This window comes from Mizuhopecten yessoensis, unplaced genomic scaffold (genome assembly GCF_002113885.1).
Source record: "Mizuhopecten yessoensis strain PY_sf001 unplaced genomic scaffold, ASM211388v2 scaffold6411, whole genome shotgun sequence".
In the NCBI taxonomy this organism is placed as follows: domain Eukaryota; kingdom Metazoa; phylum Mollusca; class Bivalvia; order Pectinida; family Pectinidae; genus Mizuhopecten; species Mizuhopecten yessoensis.
In genome coordinates, this window is record NW_018406536.1 from 60,430 (window position 1) to 80,115 (window position 19,686).

Sequence of the window (19,686 nt, forward strand, 5' to 3'; positions counted from 1 at the left end):
TAGTCCAAATTGTTCTTAGGATATTGTTGTTTGAAGTTTTTAACATATTTGACCCCTGTGACCTTGAAAGTAGGTCAATGTAATTTTAATGAGGAAACTTTATAGCACTCCATCCCAGGTACCTTCTGGCTAAATATCATGACCCTGGGCCTTATGGAACTTGAGAAGGAGATTGTTAAAGCTTTTAACCAAAGTTGACATTTGACCCCCGACTAGCATTTATAGTTGACCTTTGACCTCATAACTGTAACTAAGAAAAATATTCGAACTGCTGGTCTACATAACATACCCAAGTATCATGACTGTAGTTCAAATGGTTCTTAGGATATTGTTGTTTGAAATTTTTAACATATTTGACCCCTGTGACCTTCAAAGCAGGTCTAGGTCTTTTTAATGAGGAAACTTTATAGCACCACATCCCAGGTACTTACTGGCCAAATATCATGACCCTGGGCCTTATGGAACTTGAAAAGAAGACTGTTAAAGCTTTTAACCAAAGTTGACATTTGACCCCAAACTAGCACTTAAAGTTGATCTTAAACCTCATAACTGTAGCTGGAAAAAATATTTGCACTGCTGGTCTTCATAACATACCCAAGTATCATAACTCTAGTTCAAATGGTTCTTAGGATATTGTTGTTTGAAATATTTAACATATTTGACCGCTGTGACCTTGAAAGTAGGTCAAGGTCATTTTAATGAGGAAACTTTATAGCACTCCATCCCAGGTATGAATTGAAAGTTTTATAATGTAGCTATATGACGATCGACCATTAACACAAAATATCAATCAATCAGAAAATGACAGAATGAGCTAGTTTCTGTAACAAGAATCTTTTATAACTCAATCTCTATTAAAGGGACAAATTACTTAAGTAAGTTTTTTTATAAACTTGTCACATAATTCTTCATGATTATATAGATTGATACTCCTTATGAACAATTCATATAGAGAAATTGACAAGAGACAATGTTTTCTTGGCAGTTTTGATCAGTAATGGGAAAAATCCTGAACTGTACAGCCGTACGTATTAGCGCCAGCTGTTTATGAATTTCTAGCTAACAAACCAAGCCGAGGAGAGAAGGTAACTTCTCGTTTTATTCACCTATCCTCTCTAAATACAAGTACGTGCATCTGTTCTGAACCAAAATCATCTTCTAACAGTATCTCAAACATCGTTATAAATGAGTGATCTATTTCACGTTAAAACCTATTGATATCATACTTTCTGCAATTTGAAATTCTCCCTGTGGCACCCTCTCAGTGCATGCATGCTCTAATTGAACCTTTTCGTTTTTATTCAAATCCAAATGTGAACAGAAATATCTTATTAGAGGTAGATCTTATGATACTTATAATTCTTACTTGTGATGTATTGTGTAAATTCAAGAATGTGTTATGTGTGAACTCAGACTAATAACGGACACTGTGCTGTCGATCGACAGCGTTGCTATAGTGCTGTACATGTTAACTTCTCACTGAAAGGCTCGGATATTGCGCTTTTTCGCTGTTCATATTGTTTTTTTTATTGTTCTAATCCAAATGTTGACAGAGCAAGTCAGTGAATTAATGTTTTGAGTGCCCATGATGGTTAATATGGCAAATACGGTATTTAAAATCAGGATATACATTTAAGGTGTAAAAACATACATGAATCTGGAAGTGAATGTTTACAAGCAGTCAATTTTGACAAGAAATTACTCCATTATAAAGCAGCTTTTAAAAGGACCATTTTATATATACAGGATGCAGACCTGACTGATTGAATGAAACCAATTATATATTTCTGAACATTATGCTTCAGTGATTTTTAAGATCATAATCATGTGTACTTCAGTAGCAACAAAATTGTATGTACACGTTTCTCCTGTATCTATCTAAGGGAAATCTTTTAACCTTCTTAAGGTGTAAAGGTTGAGAAAAATACCACACAAGAAAAATCATTATTAGAATAGCTTAGCATTTTTAACTTTAAATTCCAATTGATATACTACATCCAGTAATTCTCTATGCCTAAAGTTATATGATCAAAATATTTACAATTTTTATACATTAAAAAAAACACCAAAACAACACATTTTTAATACAATGTATTAATCTGGTTTTCAGTCCATGGTCAAAATTATGTTTCTTTTAATTGTTCAGCCATTTAATATTACATAACAACAACAAACAAGAGCACCGCAAACGGATGCATAATATGCTCGTCTGACCCTATCCAATGATTTTTTGTTTGTTAAATTAAATCCATATTGTCCTTATAATGAAACCAGGGGGTACACAATTATTGGAATAAAAAGTGATTTAAAGACATAAGCAGGATTTCAACACGGGTTGACAACTGTGGGATGGGGTGACAACTAGCACTGGGTGTCGGGATGTGAGAGGACAAATTTCAAAACATGAATTTTGCATGTACCTATATCTCCTATTGATTCCATTTGAACATAATACATTTTGTATTCTGTCACCACATCAGGACTATATCAACAGGTCATGCACATACCCCAATAGTGCCTGTACATGTACATGCAACACTTTGTACATGCAACACTTTTCTAAATTCATCCTCGTATATCAAGGCTTCACAATCTTATTTAAGTCTGATAAAATAAAGTTCACTAAATTTGCGGGCCTAGAAATTAATTTCAAAAACACTAGTCTCATCACGCTTCTAGTCCATATATGCAAATCCCATTAACTTAATATTATTCAGCATGATTTGTAATAGAAATAAATGACTAGTCACTTAGACTTAAGCAGCTTTTAGAACCATTAGTCCCGCTGGAGAGTTCACTAGTCTTTGACTATCAGGCTATCCGTTTTGTCTAGCCCTGCAGTAGTCCAGCTGGAGAATTCACTAGTCTTTGACTATCAGGCTACCCTTATTGTCTAAGCCCTGCATTTGATATGGCAGAAAAGATAAAGTCAACACATATGTTTGAACAATAAGGTGAAATATATAACTTTTACATGTAACAACTCATAATGATGAATATTTCTTAATATGTAGGCACATGTAACACGATCATTATACTCGGTAGTCACTGGGCTATATGTGGGAGGGGGTATATTTAGGGATACAATTGTAATTTAGAAAGAGTGAATTGGCTAGATGCACTGTAAGAAATACCTTTCCTGGATCTGGGGACTCTGTTTTTCTTGCTAACGATCCCTGACCACCTGATAGATCTGCGGGAAAGTATGGCCAGGTACCTGGACATAAACTCGTCGTAGGAGGAATGGTCGAAGTCTCCATCCCGTTCAAATCCATAGCCGTCCACCTTACTGTAAAATAAAACACCAAGTGTATCACTAATTAACCAAACTTCAATGTTTTAATGATTTTTATTTTAATCCACGCAGTATCTTTTTTTAGAGGGATAAATATTATATCTCCTCTTTATTTTTCGTTTTTGCGAACAAACAAAACCGACATGAACGATTAATACCTTTCTGTTCACCAAGGACTGCTGTTGTTGAAGTGAAAACCAAGTATCACCTCCTATTTAAGGCTATATGCTACCTTCCTCTGACTTTCATATCTTCTTCAGAAAAGTGTACAAAAGAACCCTGTACAATGTCTTATATGCTTGGTAATTTAAACAATATATGTATTCATTAATTTATGAAAAGTGTGAAAGTTACCAAAAAAATATGCCCAAGGTTGACAATAGCCAAATAAATGAAATCAGTATATACTGCCAACTGAAAGGATTTTGAGTTAAAACACATCACCAGGTATGTATATATGGTCAATGAAAACAAAAACCTGTTACTGCGTTTCAGTAGACAGCAGGGGATGATAACCTTCTTCCAATAGAAACACAAAAGAGGCCTGGACATATATATGGTACACAATAATTACAGGAAGAGAATTGTTATCTCATCTTTAGCACTCCATTGTCACTACTGATGCTGTTCACACAACAGATATTGGTCGTGACTCATTTCACCATATGTTCCTTATAGAAGAATGTACTACATGTACATATCACAAAATTAAAGTCTACTTAGGCCAGGCAAAATGTATCTTAGTTTCCTGTGCCTGGCAATAGCATTGGTATGTATACACTATGGTATTGAATGATTGTTTTTTGTATAGTTTTACAACCCATTGACAGTTTCAGTCATTTTCGACAAACATAACTATAAATGAATCTGACAAAAGAAATACATTTCTTTGAATATTGTAAGTGGACATAGTTCATAAAACATCAAACTATATAAACTACATGCTACCTGGAATTCAAAATTATTTTATAAAAGCATTAAAATCTACAAGTTGCTTTTAGATTCCTTGTTTGATTTAAGTATTAGTTTTTTGTTTCATCTCCTTATGTGTTTTTGATTTCAATTTTAGATAATATCCAAAATTATGCATGTAAAACCTTCAGTCGAACATCATAGATCCAAAATCTTGAATACACCCTGTTCATCTGGCATTATTGTTTCTTATTTCCAAAAGAGTCCCTTTAAAATAACTAATTTTACAATTCACAAAAGTGTACACATGCACCAAAATTGGAGCGAAAACAGCAAAATAATGGTGAAACCAAAATATCCCAAAGCATGATATGCATTCAAAATATGAAATTGTAAATGCCTCTATTTATTGAATAGAAGAAATTCCTTCATTTCTACTTTTCACATTCATTGTACCTTCAGATTATGTAAAACAATGCAATGCAAATGACAGCATGCAACTCATCTTCGAAAATCCAAGTAAGCTTCCACTTTAGGTATTTTGAAATTGCATATTAATTTACTAAAAGTCAAATTTCCTTAAACTCTCTTTATGCACACCAAAATTTGAATAATAGAGTGAGTTTTCATTGATGACATCCCAGCTTCTCCATACACTTTAAATTTCAGAAATATAAAAGATTTCAACAAAATTCAATTTATCTCATTAAAACTATACAGCAGGATCCTTAATCTCAAAAAGACCACACATTGAATAGTTACAACAGGAAGGCTTTTGTGTCGAAATTGAAAAAATAGTTTTGGAGGTCACATATTAAACTTCTGTAACATTACAGAAAACTTATCATGTTTTGGCTTGGCCTTTATGAAGTGTTAGTAGTATAATTATACCCACACAATTCCAGATTGTGTCACAACATAACATATATACACAGTTCAGGCCACATACATTGTATATATATCTGGCATGATCAACAGTACAAATTGATTTGGATGTGTCTGAATGACAAGCTGACAGCTGTTGAAAATATGAGCTTTATTTCATTTCGACAATTATTAAATACTGGTGCCTAAGTTAAGGGTTCATCAGAACAGAATCGGTCTTCATTCTCGCTTGAGCAAGCTTAAGTCTACTATAGAAACGCCATCCTTTGCTTGTTCTACTTGTTATGTGTAAATTCGTATATTTGCATAATTGTTCTACTTGTTATGTGTATATTCATATATCAAAATTTATTAGATGCAGAGTCATGTCAAATTCTTTATCTACAACAGCTTGCCTTGAGCATTTTACTAGATGCAAACATTGTACCACAAATTATAGTCTCACTGCTATAAGGTTGGATTTATGTCAGGTGCTACCCTTCTCATGACAACGAAAAACAGGGTCATTCTATCTAAACAGAAAGGAGTATGCTGCAACAGGGTCTCTTGTCCTTCCCCACAACTTTCCACAAACAACAGGTCCAAGGGATGGCTATAATACAGATATGGGTATATTAACTCATTCACCCCTGAAATTTCATAATGGACTATTCCAACCTTTGATTTGGAAGAGTTCAAATGCGTCTTCAGGGGTCTTCCTACATCTGTTATAAAAATTTGTGCAACTTTTCTCCATGCAGATTGTAATTTTAACATCTCTATGAAATTTTTAGTGTCAGTCATAAATTTCTATATTGTTGGGAAATTAATTGAATGAAAATGTTGTTCATTTTATCAGGCATTATACAAATCACCTCTGAATCTGAAGGTCAACTGTACAGTGCTGTCAGCTGAATCTTAGAAATTTCAAAAAGTCATATTTTTTTGTATCAGCTAAATAGAAATGATACGTTCCTTTTCATTTTTGTCGCTAGATGAAAAATTATAAATAATCTTAGTTTTAGCAATGAATTTGAAATAATTTGAAAACAGTTGTTATTTAATTATTGAAGTGAACTTTTTGCTAAGCTGATGATACTGTGAATAACTGAACAGGAAACTTTATTGTTAAGTCTGTAAATCTGTTTACCACTCCACATTATTTATACATACCAGATAAACCAATACCCTATCCTATAAACTGTAATGTATATTAGACAGCTAATCAACTCACAAGTTTACAGTGCTCAATATTGAGGCCCCACTCAACTTACAGGTACATATATATCTAAAATTGTACTGAAGAAAGCCAGATACTTAAAAATCTACAATACCGTTAATTATTTTATCAAGTCCTTAAATTAGGGTACCATCCCACTTTCACTATAATGTCCATTAACGTATTCTAGGTATTTTTTAGTGAAGTTCCGATATTCGTTTATAATCGAAAATCAATCAATTGTACAACCAATTCAGATTAATCGATTGATACATTTCATAATCGATTAATCGGTTTAAATGTTGCATGCTGTTTTCTGTTGATACCTGTCAGATTTACTCTTACTCAAATTCTAGTAGTAGATTAAAACTAAAAGTTTAAAAGCATGAAAGACTGTCAAATGGATAAACAAAGTCAGCCTTTGATTTTTCTTAGCAAAATTACGGTATGATGGAAATCCCAATTCTAATCATCATAATTACAAATATTGATTTTTCAAATAGATTTACCAGAATTTAGATGTTCCGATTATAATCGATAATCGTTAATTAAAAGTCTCCCGATAATCAATTATGATTTCCGCTTACGATTCCCAACACTAGTATTTTTGCAGAAGTTTAACTTCTGTCTTTCTCCATGCTGGCCTTCATGGAGGCATTTTTTTCATAACAGTGAATACAGTTTACAGAATTCACAGAATAAGTACATCTAAAAGGCAATATTAACAATCAGGTTGAATATCAATTTAAACAGTGAAGAACAAATATTTGACCAGGAAATGTTTCTTGGTATAGACTAGTTTCTCGTTATGAAGCAGTGGTTGTACCAATCATGCTGGAACTTCATGAAATCATGACTGTAAAAGTGATCGTGACAAAATATCCATATCTTATAAGAAATCACTTTTGATCCATATGGACAAATAGAATTGTTTCTGGTGTGTTACCTGAAACAAGAGGAAAGTAATTTCTACCTTGGATTGCTCTTGATGAAGAATTTACTGAAAAATATTTTCACCAATTTTGTGTCATTTTATATTTATTTCCAATTCCATACAAATCGTATAGGTAATACCTAAGGGGAAGAGACTATAGGCAAACCAGGCACATGATATTAGTAAATCACAATAAATCAAAATGGTAATAGAGTATATAACAAAAATATGATGTTGAAAAAAGGCAGCAACTGTAAAACATTTAATATTAAAACCCTGCCAGGCTAAATAAAGTTTGTCATCAAATACAATGTGTGTTACAGAACCATAACAACATTTGCTAAAACATTCATTGCTTAAAGTGTCTCTTTTGCAGCTCCATTTGTATGATAGGAACTTTCACCAGTTTTCGAAATGAATCTTAGTCCTACAGTACAACACCTCAATATCAAGCCAATTTTTCGGCAGACAAATGGTGGCAATACAACTTTGTTTTGCTGTATTTGGTAGCTTGTTTCCTATCTTAAAGCTTGCAGTCTCCACATTATATAATGTTAATCAACAAAAGACAAGAGTTAAGTGTTTGATAATGTAATAAATAATTGTGCATACAACGAAATTCCATTAGCCATCTCCTCCAAACCTGCCAAAACTGAACTGATTTCAGATTAGACTCGATTTCAAGAGAAAATGATGTACTGTAGGCTGGTTTTAGGGCACTGCGATCCTCTATGGAATGTACAGACACTTTAACTTTGGATACAGTATTGATGAAACAGTCACTACTGGTACTCTGGACAAGATTTACAACATTCCTATAAAGCCTATAATGGCATTCCTATAAAGCCTATAATGGCATAGACACTGACAAAGCTATGTGATAATGCATGATTTCACTATTTTGGGAATGGGGCCCAACAGTGACTTTGGAATTTGGAAATTAAGAAAGTGTTCTACTTAGTAATCCAAATTAAGAATTTTCTTAATTATACCTTTTTTCTCTCTCTGAAGTACAAACTAAAAATTGAAAGAAATAGGAATGAGGCATGTGGTTGTAGATTCTTGAAATTGTGTTACAGTAATCCAAGCTGATAATTATCCAATGATACCTTCTTCTTTTCAAAATAAAAAGAAGACTTACCTGGTAAACAATCTTACATATGAAAGATCATTTTATTCTCACATACTTCACAGGGTGATCCCGTTGTTGCTAGGGGAGAGATAACTCTATCTCACACGGGGTAGGGAAAGACAGCTGACACGCGCTATGACGTCATAATAATGAACTGTCAACGTGACGTCAATGTATTGTTTCCGTGATGTCATACAATTGTTGTTAATGGGGAATCCTAGCTCCGTCTCAACCCTAAGGTTTTTGGGGTTTTGGCGGAAGAATCAGATCAATGTTTATTCTGACTGGAATTTGTTTATTTGTATGTATGTGAGAAAAATAATCAAACATGACTCTGTTCCATGGACAGGGATATCTAAACCCTCGTGGAAGAGTTTGCAGCACTCGGCAAGCCTCGTGCTGACCAGCCATACTCTTACACTCTGGTTGAGATATCCCTGTCCACGGAACAGACCCAGGTAAGATTCTATTATTCATCATCTGAACATTTATATAAACAAGCTGTTTCAAATTTTTTAAATGAATAGCACCATTTCCATTGCAAATGGAAGGATCAGATTTATATTATAGTAAACCATGTTGCTATATACTACCACTTATATATACATTTATATAAATTCAACACAAACACCACAAGGTTGAAGCATGTTACTGTACGAGGTATATACGTGGCAGTATTGTATTTAAGAAGAATGCTAAATGTCACCATATGGCCACATGCATAACAATAGAATTCTTAAACAGAGCATTTAAAAAAAAAAATTAAAAGAATTAAACATAGAATATTTTCAATCTGAGGATATTGCAAATTGAATGGTGCTGATCAACTACACTTTAAGTATGTGTAGTTTTCTTAAACTAAACATACACTCATTATTATTTAGAGTTTAAACAGTGTTAAGGATATAATAAGAACAATATTCCACATCTGGTGCATTATTTAGGACTGAATGGAATATAGGGGACGCTTTGGAGGACGTGTCACTAGCTTGGGTTAGAGTATTGGAGGGGTAGAGAATTCACTACCTCATAGCACTATTGGTTAGAATAATGCGCGGGTAGGGTTTCTAGGTGTAGGGATATTCATTACTGTTAAAGTCTGAATTGTCGGGGAGCTAGATTCACAACCTTATGTAGTAGAATTCAGGTTGGAGTAACATATTTCTCATTATTGATATGCACTAGCTATAGCCTGAAAGTGAAATTTGAAGTTGCATACCAGGATGGAAGTCTATTTTTAACAACAGTGACCCTGACCTTCGAAACTTTTAAAACCCCTATTGCACAGATCTACATGTATATATCACAGTGTATCACCATGTCAAAGGACTAGGGGCATTAAGGGTCATTTCCGGCCTCATCGAGGTTGTAGAATTAGTTGTTATATTCGTAATCTGGATAAAATGAAGTATGCAAATATGAAATTTCAAAATCATTTCACAACTGTTTTAGGAGATATGACATCACAAACGAGACATAAACAAGTATTTTCATAATAAAATGTGTGAATATCATCTATTATGCGTTATTTGGTTGAAAATTGGCCATTTTGAATGAAATTAACAACACATTTTTTCAAATTTTGAAAGCCTTCGCATGCGCCAAACAAATAAATATTTGACATGCTTAAACATCGCCATACCAGTATGCATTTGTAGAAAGGCATTTTTGTTTGTTACATGCAGAGGATTTCATTTCTGCATGCTAAATGTCTAAAAACACTATATTTTGGCTATTTCTGCATAGCAACGCAATTTTGTTGCTATGGTAGGGGATCTAAGCATGTGCCTTGGAAAAATCTGTATCAAGAAAGATAGCCCCAATTAATCAATATGATGTTTATAACAAAAATCGGTAAATAAATTCAAGTTGAAAATTTTATTTTTTTATTAGGCCAAAAGTGACCCATAACGCCCCAAGTCTTTTCAAAAAGATAGGTCTTTCACTAAATTCATTCTGAAATAATCTCCTGAAATGAAACTATAAACTCCAATAGTATAGGGCCAGATGCAGGGCCTTAACTATCAGTTTTTCATGATTCACTATCACAATTACTTGTTAACTGTAAATAGACGCATAAAAAATAATTACATTAGAGGAAATATATATCGTTAAACAGATACATGTAAAGTTGCCAAATGTCACCCTGACATGATTACCTACAAAGCCTTCTGATATCCATTGACCTATGAATAATCAATAGCATGCTGAGCATGTGGTGACAAGAAACAGATATACACATGCAACAATTGATTTTTTCCTTCTCATCTGACATTTTCACAATAAAGCTGCACACGCTGCAGTTTTCTTAGACCAAACTGTCAATTTTACACCTCATTTATATAGGATTATTTAGATTCTTTCTACAATAATTGTACACATTCGTGTACACAATTTCCCACGATCAGCATGAGTTCAATAAATCTTTTTTATAAAACTTTTACCTGAAATATTATGAGTCATTTACCGTAGGCAGTTTTATTTGAGAGTGATTGAGTACCATGTGGAGCTACAAATTATTTGAAGTTTACGAACAAGAAATAAATAACTTTTAGTTTCACACGACTAGTTTCATATTAAATCAGTCTTACAATTTAGAACTTTAAACACAAGTGTACAAAAGGTCTATGAGATATAGATTTCTTATAACCTACTGAAATTTTCATAGATCAAACTTTGCCAAAACAATTTTATTTGAATATTCAGTGCTGGATCATAATTCATATATTTAGAATTTATGAAGGAGAAAGAGTAATTTTAAGACTGCTTTTTAACAATATTATCAAACATTTCATTAAATCATATATCATTATATGTTATTCAGGAAATATTTAAAAGACATTTGGTCTAACTCTAAGTAATGCATTCCCCTAGACCTACATTGTTTTTCACAGTGATTACATTTATATGGGTCTACTGTTAAGTTAAGACTTTGTCAAATGATACAAGAACTGGAATAAAACTTGCAAAGGTCAATAAATTAACTTTATTAAGGTAAAAGCAGGATATAAGTAGGAACTTTACAATGAAACCTGATCACCTCACCAGCAATGGGACTGCATCATTTGGTCAATTATGACCTGCACTAGGCTGTGGTTTATTGTTGTAGTTATTGGTAGTTTTTAAGGCAGAGAGATTTTATGGGGCAATATGACAGCCATTAAAGGATGTTTGTGGTCAGTCTAGTCAGGTTTCATTGTACATGTATCTGGATATTTAGGAGTGATATCAAATAACCGTAACCTTATAAGGACTCACTCAGATTGTTTGCTTTCCTCTGCCATGTCCCTGTCAATCAATGCAAGATATATTTAAAGAAACCTAGGCATTATATTATAAAATCATATGGGCTTCTTGAAATTCTTTCATATTGGAGGACCAATTTGAAGATTTGATATGTCCCATCTTGTGTAATGTCTCCACTAGGAGTATGTATCTCCTTATTTACAGATAATAATTCTAGCAGCAGATTTGGGGTCACTAGGGGCATGCCCCCCGACCTACGAACTAGGTTGTGATGATTATTACTACTATAACCATGCTGCACCTACTGGCACCACTGCCTCCTTTCTTGTGTGACTGTTTAAAACCAAATTTCCTATTTTTTTTGTGGATTTTTAAAAATGAAGTATGGGAAACAAATATTTAACTGAGTCACTTAACTATTTACTACTCATTCGGTGACCCCCTGGTTGCCTTCTTCAGCCCTTACTGAGATCAGTAGGCCTAGGGGGCTTCAGACTTATCTGGTGATTCAGTCATGTGACCTGGAGATTATCCCCAAGTCATGTGACTGAATCAGGCCTGAAGCTGTCTCTCCTTTAAATATTTAGATCTTATTTCACATACAAAGTAAATCTTACACAAATCGATATGTGTATAGACCATTATGATTTTATCAGTATAAAGGTAAATCAAAGTTTAACTAGAATTATGTCAGTCTGACATTACAGCCGCTCACCACTTTAAATTTAATTGGTTCAGTAACACATTGAGCATCAATATTTACTATACTACCTCAGATATGTGTTCTGTATTCTGCTAATTGAAAATCAGGTCATGAGATGATGTTGTCTTTGGGATTTTCAAAATCAATCGCCTCTTAAATGATGCCTTAAAAACATTTTTCCCTCTCCTCTTTTTTCACCCTCTTTAAGTGTGACGCATTGTTGTAATTTTCATTAAATAGCATTCTCCAAAGATGTGACATGAGCATTTACGTGCAGAATGACAATCGGTGAATGGATAATAAAGAATAGGTGCATTTTGTGCTTGTGAAATGAAGGATAATTAACAGCAGTGGGAAAACATGGAGAAAAGAGACATTGTACTCCTTTTACTTTTATTTATTTTTTATTCATATTAATATATAATTATTAATATATGTAGCGACTACATTAACCGTCATTGAATTTACAAAATCTCAGAAATGTTCTTGGAATATATTTGAATCATATTTCTCTATGTGACTTAAACAACGTAAGAGTTATTTCCCTTACACCCAATTGGATACTATTTTGACACGGCGCGGCTGTTGTGTCATGCTCTTAAATTGTATCACTTTCATAAATCAATACACAAGAAATAGCATGCTGTGTTACAGAAATGTTTGATAAACATACACAGTTCACATATCGTCTCGTCTCAGAGCCATTACCGTTATCAACCTAAGCACGATATGTCATGTTACGTTCCTATTTCAAACATCAAAATAGAGGTTATACTTCATCACTCATACGGTTTATAAGTATATATATCTACTTCTTCCTTCTATAGACAGCGTCAATGCTTGAAAGTCTTCACATGTGCTTTCTCGAATCATATGTGTTTCACACGCGTAACACTCCTACGACCGCAATCCGAGTTACTAAAACGCTCAAACCTAGTGCACGAATTTCACCACCACAACACTCGTAGAATCAACCTGAGATGAACATTTTGTTTTCAGCAATTATTTAAAGTATGGATTATTATTTGGAGAAGAGTATCAGAAGACTTTATGTAACCCACAGGTGAGTGTCAGAGATTCTACTTTCTATTTACGATAACGAAACTATATAGCGGAAGCATGCACAACTGAATTATGCGCACGCACCCCGAACGGAAGTGAGTCCGTCATTTCGTTCTCTGGACAGAATTAATAAGCCGCCCGGCTCTCGCCTGGAGCGGCTTAAAAAATGATAAATTACTATAATTAGGAAATAGCAAGTAGCATGTTGATCACCATTCCCGAAAAGGATAAATCGACTTATTAGTATAGTTTTTGTATGACAGTTGGTAGCCACACACAAGGGTTTTGGTGTATTGTTGTGACAACTGATAGGGTCACGAATGTCATGTGACCCTATCACGCGACATACATGCATGTCTAAAACCTGGTCAATTCCGATTGAAAAAGTATCTTGAAACAAACCCATCTTTTACTAAAATTGTAAGTAACTGACATAACCTACTCTTAGCGCAATCCATACAGCCTAAGTGTTTTTATGCATTGAAAGATAGGAATGACAACTTTATAGGAATAATAATATTAATATTTATTGGGGTAAAGGCAGACTGTGATTACACATATATCTCATTTTACAAATCGGACATAAATATGCTATATATAAATTATCACAGATGTTATTTAAAAGTTATTTACACCATAGAACTTGTAGTCAGCTGTCAGAGTGTTAAAAAACTGGATTGGTTTAGATTAATTTAGGCCTTTACCTCGGATCCTGTATTAATGCTATAAGTTTTCTTGGCTATGAATTGATACAGAAAGAGCATTGGCCGATATTTGACAAACTTTTTTTCTTCATAACATTTTTCAATATTCCTTTTGTTCATGTTGGGCAAGCAGTAAATGGATATTTCCGAAAATGTAATGCTAGAAGTTGTTCAAAACTTCAAATTATCTTCATTTAAAAAACCCTGATAGGGCAGCCCATCAATGGAGATAGTCATTGAACTCACATTAATGAGGTTTGAGATACAATTATATCATGCAGTGTCATTATATCATTTATAATAGCATATATTATATGGCTAAATCCCTGGACCAATCTGTCCATAAATGATGATAGATGCTTCAGATCTTGACTGGGTTGAATACCAGTCATATTCTGACCAACTGGGCTAGCTAGCCTATGTATAGTAGTTGATTAAATGAAGATACTTGACGAAATGGAAAAACCAAAGCCAGACTGGGATTTGAACCTGAAACTAACCACCGAACTCTAGACAGACACTGCATGGTTGCCTGAAAACGATCCAGCTATAACGTTAGTCCAGTTCCAGCCACAGGTGCTCGGGTTCTGGAAAATAAGTTACATTTAGGTATCTAATATCACTGTGATATTAAATAATTGGGTTCGATATTTCCACATTATCTGTTTACATATCACCCCCCCCTTATACTCTAGTGGGGTGTGATACGTAAACCGATAATGTTATATATATATATTCTAGAACCGTATTAGTCATTATCGCAGCGTTGTCCTATACCTAAATATATCACATATTTTCCAGAACCTGAGCACCTGTGGTTCCAGCTACATTTACTTCAAAGCTTTCTTTTCTTCTTCTTCTTTGGTTTCACCAGACATTCTTGTCTTTCTTCCTTATTATCATCTGATTGACTATAACGCGTATAGATGTCATTAAGTACCTGTATATCTTTTCTATGGTAGCTATTATTGAAAATCAATTCGTGACACTTATTATCTTTGTAAGTATTAGACAGGAAAACCCCTGAACCTCCAGACACGATTTTGTACAAGTAAAGCCTTCTATCTCAACATATACCCCAACCGTCTATCTCAACATATCATTATATATTCAGGTTTATTAGCTTTGGCATCATATAATTTATACCTTTACCGTAAACTTTACACTACTGTTGGCTGTAATATTGTTAATCATGCAAACAAACTCGCACTTATAATTTAAGACAGTCAACTGTAATGACTGCTAGGGGAGGGGAGGTCTCATCCGACTTGCAAACAATATACAGGCCTACTCAGTATGCTACTGCGGTAGGCCTATCTCCCGAGATTTTAAGATTACGTGGGTTTGTCAGTAATGATCTTCAATACCATGAAAGTGAAAAATGCGGCTCACCTCTGGGTAACGTTGTCAAGGGAACTTTTGCCTGCCATGCTCAGAGATAATCTGTTTGTCTGACATCACCCGAAACACCGGTCCTCTTCCACTTTCGTCATCTGCTGCAGCTGATCGATACGTAACGAGCGCCACCTATGATACCGCACACATGGGAGATAACTTCGCGCAATCCAACCTCGAGGAGAATTTTGATCTAGTTGGCCAGAGAAGTATATAAACGCATTTATAAACGTCCCTGAATCAATAAAACAAAAAAGTTAATAGGTATAAACAGGGACAGTATATACGTCCCTGGTATAAATAAGCATTTTGTGGTATTTACAACAATAAAAGACAACACTAACACAAAATGAGTGAGTATTTTTATCACCATTAAAGATGTGTAAAAATCAAAACAATTAAGTTGACACCGAAAACTTTGTCTACTTTAATCAGAGACGTATATAATATATACGTCTCTGCTTAAAATAATTGGTGTTTTTACTCTATTTCTTTAAAAATATCACCACGGAATTAGATTAGATAAGTCCGTGATATCACACAAAAAATGAAATTAAAACAATCGTTGATAACGGAAAATTTGAATTCATAAATGGGAATCAAGAATGAGAATTTCTAAAATCGAAATTCTTTGGGATATTTTTGTCGCAAATTGGATTTTGAATTTCCTCTTACTCTCAGACCGCCGGAGAGGTAACATCCGGGCTAACAATTGTGATTAATATAAATTGAGATATGTTGTAACAATATTGTTGTAAAATTGATAAAGTTTGTATATACTTTTAGAGAAGATGTTCCCTGGAAATCACTTCGTCTGTAGTTAACAGTTAAAGTATGGGTATGAGAGATATAGCAAGTTTATGATCCCCCGAGGCAAGGACTATTGCCCGAGGCGAAGTCGAGGGAAATAGTCCTGGACTATTATTAAAATGTAAAAACGCATGAATTACATATGTATACATATATTATTAACGAAAAATGGATGGTAATCAGCTTTTGGTCCCTGACTGTTGTATCCAGTTGAAAAGATCAGAGGTCCTTGAAATGGAAAAGTAGTTTTTAGGTAACGATATCAATGTACCAAAAAAGCAATACTAAAAATTCTGTATNACCCCCTCTGGATCCGCCACTGTCATTTGCACTAAAGTACTTACGTCCCTGCAGGTAGGGCATAAGAAATGTACCTGCTGCCCCCATTGCATGATCGTAAAAGGCGACTCAATTTGGGATCTTATCTTTTCTTTCTAAACAGTTTTCTTCTTCCTAATGTCTCCCTTGACAATGCCTCACGTTTGGTCCTTAGTTGAGCCAGAGACGTATGTTATATACGTCTCTGGTTGAGCGTTCGCCCCTGTGAGGAAGGCTTTGGGTTCATTCTGTCCCCTGGCCGAAACATAGGCCTACCAGAGTCTGTTTAAAGGTCGTTTACGCTCTGCAATTGATAGGAGTGGGACGACTGGTTCGCCCGTTGTCGATATAATGTGACCGGGTGGGGTGTCCTGCTTGGTGACTTCGGCAGTATGTTTCAGTGAGGTAGTACTATACAGTCGGCATCAGTTCCTCGCTGTTACAAGGAGACACATGAACATATCGCAGCCTCCCAAAACACACGCATACACTACACGTATGCATCACGCACACAGGGAAGGTCGTCCTTAAATGTCCATAGCTGTTGATAGGACGTTAAATAATACTAAACCAAACCAATCACAGTTTTACATAAAATTCCCATTAAAAATCGACCTTACGTTTCACTAAAGTAGTACTTACCGAGAGTAGTGCTTTTAGGTGACCCCTGCGACAAAACATTTTTTGTATGATAACATCGTATTGAAAAGCAGGTACGGAAAAATAATGTGAATAAAAATTCAGATTTATCTTTTGTGACGAAAAAAATCGGTTTACTGCCACCCAAAGCGATTCCAGGAAAATTAAAATGTTTAAACGCATGAATTACATATGTATATATATATAATAAATGAAAAATGGATGGTAATCAGCTTTTGGTCCCTGACTGTTGTATCCAATGATATCAATGTACCAAACAAGCAATACTAAAGATTCTGTAACTCGAAAAATTTGGAATTACCACATCGTCTTTTATGATTTAATTTAATAACTATACTTGATGATTCAAAATCTCTCTCTATCGTGATCATTTTTTTTTTTTTTTACATAATGCGTTAAGTGTATGCAATCGAAAAATACATTCTTAATAAGATTAAATACCCTTCACCACATATGATAATATCATTTTTTTGTTGTTGTGAGATTTAGATATTGACTAGTTATTATGTGATTGACAATAATGAACTTGTATATGATCACTCTTGTTGGCTCGGGTGTAAGCGCGCTGTGGGTCTTACTGTGGGAGGAAACTGGAATACCCGGAGAATACACACGTGGTCGCGTAGATGATGACTCGATGCGTTTTCACCAGATCGGCCGTCTTGGTGAAAGTTATTATACACAGTACATATAGCAAAATACTTATGCAGTATTGATGCATGTAATCAAAGGGAAATAACTGTTACTCTCTGATCTTCGAGTCAAAAACTTGAATGATAGAATAATCTCGACAAGATGATTGCATGGGGGATATATACGTACAGACCTGTTTAAAATTGCGTCAAGGGTGCATTCTCGGTGGAGGTCTATTTATAATGAGTGAAGATTAGACACATTTCCGGATTCATCCAGAGTTTGGTAAAGAATATACCTGCTGTTGCCCACTGCATGTATCGTAAGATTTGACTAATCTGGGAACCCCCTACATAATTTGGGGAAACAAAAACAACCAAAATAAATCTGCTGCACCCATTATAATCTATTTCTTTTTATTTCTAAATACCTAATATTCCTGGCACCTTGACGAGCACTACCTCTCTTTTGTAGCTTTAATGACTTATGTTGAACGTTAGCCCAGATGGGTTCTGTCCTCAGGCCGAGACATACCAAAGTCCTTAAAAATGGAAGTTGTTATTCGTTGCTTAACATTCAACATTTTGGGTAATGGCAACAACTGATTCACCCGTTGTCAGTATAATGTGACCGGGCCGAATATTGTGCTGGGTGCCTTCGGCATGGTATTTCATTGAGATAGCATTATGCATAGGTAGAGGGCACGTTTATCATTTTTTTAATAGCTAAGATAAAAAGGGTGAGGAACTCAGCCCCTGCCAGCGGCTGGCAAAATTGAGATTACTTTCGATCGAGACTACGCTGTGGGAAGGATTTTAGCGGATGAAATTTCTGTGACACTTCAAACAAAATTACCTCAATTTTGCCAGCCGCTGGTAGGGCTGAGTTCCTCCCCTTTCTAGTTTTATTTATTCATTTTTTTTTTGATAGACGTGCCCACCACCTTTGCATTATGAAGCAGTTATCAGATCCGCACTTTCACAAGAAGGGAAATATACCAATATAATATGTCTCTGGCATACAAACACACATATACAACACACATGGAGGCACGTCTTTGAAATGAAATGAAACCAAAACCAGGGATGTAAAGAACGTTAGTGAGCGGAACCCCTCGAATTCCGAAGATAGGTTTTATATGCTTTCCTTCCAATCTGATGGTTTAGTTTGGTTAAGTATTATTTAACGTCCTACCAACAGCTATGGTCATTTCAGGACGGCCTCCCATGTGTGAAAGATGCATGCGTGTAGTGTATGCGTGTGTGTTTTAGGAGGCTGCGATATGTTCGGTTTTGTCTCCTTGTGATAGCACCCGGTCACATTGTACAGACAACGGGCGAACCAGTCGCCCCTATCCTAAATTGCTGAGCGTTAAGCAGGAGTCGAAACTACCAATTTTACAGACTCTGGTATGTCTCGGCCAGGGGACAGAACCGAAAGCCTTCCTCACAGTGACGAACGCTCAACTAAAGGCCAAAAGTGAGGCATTGTCAAGGGAGACATTAGGAAGAAGAAAGTTGTTTAGACAGAAGAGAAATGTTTATCTGATGGTACTTCATTTTGGTCAATTGATGATTTGTAGGAGGTTGTGGGTATCCTTGGAATTTCTGGAGCTGCCTACGAGTCGAAATCTGATCCAAATTCGTCACCCGCGGTATTGTTGTATGCTGAAGTCGCCCATCAACGATGACCGTCACATATCATACCAAACATGGATAGAACTTCAACATGTACGTTTAATAAAAGACGTGTACACATATGTATAATTATGACTTGTACATGCTTATATATGTATAATT

The 19,686-nt window shown here is 34.9% G+C and overlaps 1 protein-coding gene across 2 annotated transcripts in view; it reads right to left on the reverse strand.

Moving 5' to 3' along the window:
* LOC110452105 (growth hormone-regulated TBC protein 1-A-like) overlaps positions 1-15,595 on the reverse strand; it is a 29,641-nt gene extending 14,046 nt beyond the window's left edge. The window contains exons 1-3 of one of the 2 annotated variants that reach the window (XM_021500427.1): positions 15,464-15,595; positions 11,615-11,644; positions 3,135-3,289 (exon numbers count right to left, since the gene is read on the reverse strand). In XM_021500427.1, the coding sequence (XP_021356102.1) occupies positions 3,135-3,289; positions 11,615-11,644; positions 15,464-15,501 (223 nt within the window). In that variant the 5' untranslated portion in view covers positions 15,502-15,595. The remainder of the gene's footprint in view (positions 1-3,134; positions 3,290-11,614; positions 11,645-15,463) is intronic. The other variant, XM_021500428.1, reaches the window with a different exon arrangement.
* Between the last annotated feature and the right edge of the window lie 4,091 nt (positions 15,596-19,686).